The sequence below is a fragment of the Arachis hypogaea genome, chromosome 8 (assembly GCF_003086295.3).
Source record: "Arachis hypogaea cultivar Tifrunner chromosome 8, arahy.Tifrunner.gnm2.J5K5, whole genome shotgun sequence".
Lineage (NCBI taxonomy): Eukaryota > Viridiplantae > Streptophyta > Magnoliopsida > Fabales > Fabaceae > Arachis > Arachis hypogaea.
Genome location: NC_092043.1, coordinates 32,068,178 through 32,073,697, shown reverse-complemented (window position 1 = coordinate 32,073,697; position 5,520 = coordinate 32,068,178). Strand labels below are relative to the sequence as shown.

Below are 5,520 nucleotides of genomic sequence, written 5' to 3'. Positions count from 1 at the left end.
TATCTTTTATCTATCATCCTCAACCATTATCCTCTATCACGATAATAAATTATTATAAAAAAAAATTATTTTAAGATATATGTTAATAAAAGAGGTATATATGTCATTTAAAAGATTATTATGTTAAAAATAATGATTTTAATGCTAAATATAACGTGACATTATTTTGAATTAAAGAAAAGATGATGGACAATTTCAATTTTAACTCTAAATTTTAGAAATTAAAATTTTATTTATTCTAAAAAGTTATGTTTTACCAAAAATTAATTTTATTTGTGAGTTTTTATTACATAGCTTTCTATAACCACCACTCATTTAGCTGTGAGAATTTTGGCCTGGTTAATAATCGAATTTAAAAATATGATAATTTTAAATAACCTTTAATGATTAATTGATTTCTCAAATTTCAAAGAATATGCTACAAAGAGAATATTAACTTTTTATAATTCATTCTAATTGTTATATTGTAACCACTATTTTACTATTAAAGAGAAGGTTACAAAATTAATTATATATAAACTTAAAGAATATTATATGAACTTATAATACTATAACAAAGTCATATAGTCACAATTAATTAGGAGATAAGCTCATAATGTTATAACTTTATAATATATGTACTATTTTAAATACGTATATTAAAGTATAATTTTTAATTTAATTTTTCTTAGACCTATATTAATTTGAGAGTTGAAATTCTTACAGAAACATCTTATCATTAAAAATAAAGAATGAACTTGGGATATTAGAAATTTAGAATAGAAGTATGATAACAATATTATATTTTAATCTACTCTTTATAATTTTATTTAGATAACTTCTAAACTCAAAAGAAGTATGTAATCCGCCCTAGCTCAACTCAAGAGGACTACATTTAACAGAAAAACGAATGAAAACGAAATTCCTACACGAAAAAGGCAAATGGAAGGCTTTGGGACAAGATATTAGTTAGAAAACAAAAACATTTCAAACAAACCCATTAAAATTTCTATTTTACATCTCTCTATTTGCTATCTGGTACGAATTAATGCTAATAGTATATAACAATTTTGTTGGAGGTACGAAATTTCAGGAATGAAGAGAAAATCTGGATAGAGAAAGAAAACACAAGCTGAATTATGGAACTTTTTTAATTTCTTGACTCATATATGTCAGGATTTTTTTCATAGTATTAACTATTGAGTATATAAATATAATAACTAGACATTATAAAATAAAATAAATCAAAATGTAAGAATCAAACATCACCCCATTTTTCTTCTCCTTTTAATTATATGTTGCAGCACACAGGCGAGTATACTCATAAATAAATATTTACTTAAAAATAAATAAAAAGCTAAGCCTATTTCTACAACTACATAAACAACTTTGAATCTTGATTCTTGGACCTGCAATCACTAAACAAAGATATCACATATTAAGCAATAATCAAATCTTGATTTTGGTTACACAATTAGACTCCACATGCACACGATTAGAAACAATACCAAGAGATATATCACAAGAACTGTGTGTTGTAGCCTTCATTTTGATAAACTTGAGTATGATAACTTTCCCAGGCATAACAGCATCTGATGTAAAATTCAATGTCCCACTTGCAATATCAAGCAAAAATTTCGGATCCTCAATCATCTTTGCTACATTAAATTCCGCATTGCTGCTGATATTGATCTGGCTACGAGCTGGAATAAAGTTTGAGGCCAATGGAATATCTGCCACAACGTTACCATCATAATTTACATGGCCAGTGGAATTCACAGACCTAAAGTCTCCATAATTTGGATTAGTGATAGTGATTAAGGTTGGTATGAACACACTGGAGGATAAATTAGTGACTGAAAGGCTTCCTGGGCCTATTATTGGGTGGACAGTTACAACAGGGTCCTTGATTTTGAAGACTGTGAAGATTAAGGCAACAATCACAGCAATGACTATGATTAAGAATAATGCTGACACTGACATGCATATTTTGAGTTTCCTACTAACCATTGTTAGTTGTTCTTGGTGTTTTTGATTGAAGGTTTTTTTGAGAATTAAGAAGGGTATATAAGAATTTGGGAAAGAGGGATTTTGAGGAATGTGAATTAATGTGGAGTATAATGTATATATGGAAATGTGTTATTTTTTAGATTTTGATATAAATAATGGATTTGATTTATCATTTATGACTTGAAATTTAATTTTTTGCTGCTTTAGTTATGAATCAAATTCATCCAAAAAATAAAATAGAAAACAAAAAGTCCACTAACAACCAGATCAAAATTCAGCCTAAAAATTAGCACTTGACTCCTAGTTTGTTTAGAAATTAATAACAAATTAATAAATTATCATTATTATTTTTCTTTTGCTTATATATTTCTCTTTATTGTAGTTTGACCTTTAATTTATTTAGAACTAGTCAGCAGCTAGTGCAACTACGTATAAGAAAAAAGTCATAGATACCATTTATCCTTATGTTTATTGACAGGTAGTTGTAAATTAGATATGACTAAAATCTTCATCTAATCCACATAGGATTAGATTCGATATTTGTATTTTTATATTTGTATCAGATATCAAATATATTCATAAAATAAAAATATAAAAAAATTTATTTTTATACAAAAAAAAAGTTAATAAAACTCTTTTTTCACTCTAATAAAACTCATTTTTTATTATTTTAGATATGTTTACTTCTAAAATATTATTAAACCAACTTTTTTTAAATAGCACAAAAATAAAAGAATACAATATATATGAATAATAATTATTAGTTGAAATAAAACATAAATACAATTTATCAATTCTTTGTTGTAAATATACAAATTGAATTTGCAGATATAGATGTCATATTTGCGATTTAATCTGGTTCGATCATCTTGCGAATTGGATGCAAATAAATACCACAAATTTGCGGATACGATCATCCAATCCATAAACATCCGTATTTTCTATGTTATAGATATATATATAATGTATTTTATGAGAATGAAATTCTTATATAAGAATGTAAAAATATATTTATAGTTATTAAATTAATTTAAATGGTTAAAATTAAATATATCTAATAAATATATTTATATTTTTTAATTTCTGTTAAAATATACCAAATAAATAAATTAAAAGAATTAGATTTTTTTATGCAAATAAAATTTAAAAATATTTTTGATGATTGAATATATTTTTTAAAAATTTATAAAAATATGAAATAGAACTTTTTAAAAAATGTATTAAAAAAAATAAGTGCTTTTTAAAACTAATCCAAACTACCTTTATATTCCGTTGTTGATCTTAAAACAATTTAGTAATCAATTTTATTTCTTATTATTATTTCTTATTATTTTAACTCCCAGAATGATGAACGGGATTTCTGGTGATTCGTTTACAATTAGTGAGCATCAGTTCAACTTAAAGCAGTATAATCTGCTGAGATCTTGCTTCCATAAATAGTGCTTTAAACTCGGAAGGAGTGTCAATGTGTCATTCTACTGATACTAATAAAAGAAAAAAATTTGTTAGAGGAATAATATTTTCTAACTAACAATTAGCCAATAAACAAGTTTAATCACCCGTGCCATGCACGTTATAAGATTGAAATTATAATTTTAAGTTGTTATGTTAAATTTTATTTTAATTATAATAATTTAATTAATAAAAAAATAACTTGTATGCGTTGTTTTTCTTTTCTTAATATAGTGTTAATTGTATTAACTATAAAATAGTTATTTAATCTACTTTTTTCAATAAATCAGGTATATATACTCAATATGACCATAAATAATATAGTAGTACTTAAATCTACCAACAAAGTTTTATATATTGGTATACTGTGAAGTAAAAAAAATATTAAAATCAGCTCAAAATGAAGAACAAATTGATAGAGAATCCTAATGCAGAAAGTTTTGTAATAAACAATAAATAATTTAAACCTACTGAATAACAATTCAATGCTATCCTTTGATACCTACAAAATATATACATGAAATAACATTGTATCAATGTTTGTATATAAAATTATACGATTAACGTAATTATAAAATTGTTTGTCAAGAGAATAAAATTATACGAATTTTTATGATAATTTTAATATTCTCAAACTATTAATGTACAATAAGAATTCATCTATTAGTTCCTAAAATTTCTAAATTATTTTAAGTGATAGTAATAAATTTTAATAAATAAATAGATTTAGTAAGACATTTTGTTATTACCTTTTTATTATAGGCTCTCAAAAACTTCTCTATATACCACATTCATCGTGCAGTAATTTTCAAGTGTATTAACCCGTGTCATGCACGTGATAAGATTAAAATTATAATTTTAAATTATTTTGTTAAGATTAATTTAAATTATAATAATTTGATTAATAAAAATATAACATGTTATGTATTATTTATTTTTTATTAAGCTAGTGTTAAATATATTAACTCTAAATAGTTATTAATTAGTTTTAGTAATCTACTTTCTTCAATAAATCAAACATATATACTCAATGTGACCATAAATAACTTAATAATACTTAGACCCACCAACAAATTTTTATATGTTGTTTTACTGTCAAATAAGAACATATCAAAATTAGCTCAAAATAAATAATAAATTATTAGAAAATTCTAATGCACAAAATTCTCTAATAAACAATGAATAATTTAAATCTACTAAAAAATAACTCAACACTTTTCTTTGATGTCTGCAAAATATATACCTAAAATAATATTATATCATGTTAGTATACAGTTTTACAATCATCGACCGTATTTACTATACATGACTCCTTCTTAAAAGTTATTCTATACACGTGTGCAGTCGGAAGATAAATTACTGGACTTTATTTTATTTTTTTAAATTATTATAATTATGCATTATTCATTAAATGCTAATTATAATATTGTAATATAATTATAATAAAGACATTTTTCTAAAATAAATTTAGAAGAGAGAATAGTACTTTCATTTTGGAGGGAAAATGAATTCATGAGGAATTGACAACTCACTTTTATTAGTTGATAATGTATTAAATATTGATTTTATATAATTATAATAAAAATATTTCTCTAAATTAGTATAATCATACATTATTCATTAAATGTTAATTGTAATATAATTATAATAAATATATTTTTTTAAAATAAATTTAGAAAAGAAAATAGTGATTTTATTTTAGAGAAAAAATAAATTTATGAGGAATTAACACCTCACTTTTATTAGTTGGAGAAAAAATTCAGTTTTGGTATATTTTGTCATTATTATACATTTTTCTCTAATCATATATTCACTGTTTTCTTTTCTTTGTTTTAGCATTTTGAACCTGGGTTTAACTTCTCGTAGTTCTCACTTCTCAGTCATTCTATTAGATGTAGTTAATAACTATTGAAATTTTTTGATTAATATAGGAGAAAAATATATTATTATATGATAGAACTAATATGAGTATATTTTATTATTAAATAAAAAAGTTAATATAAAATAAAATTATACATAAAAAACAAAGAAAATAAAATTAAAATAGCAAAAGTGATAAAAAGATTATTTTTATAATTT

The 5,520-nt window shown here is 22.9% G+C and overlaps 1 protein-coding gene across 1 annotated transcript; it reads right to left on the bottom strand.

The window, feature by feature from the left end:
- Positions 1-1,428: 1,428 nt before the first annotated feature.
- Positions 1,429-1,989, bottom strand: LOC112705257 (uncharacterized). The gene has a single exon (XM_025756093.1). It carries the CDS (start codon positions 1,987-1,989, stop codon positions 1,429-1,431), a length of 561 nt encoding a protein of 186 aa, XP_025611878.1.
- Positions 1,990-5,520: the final 3,531 nt, after the last annotated feature.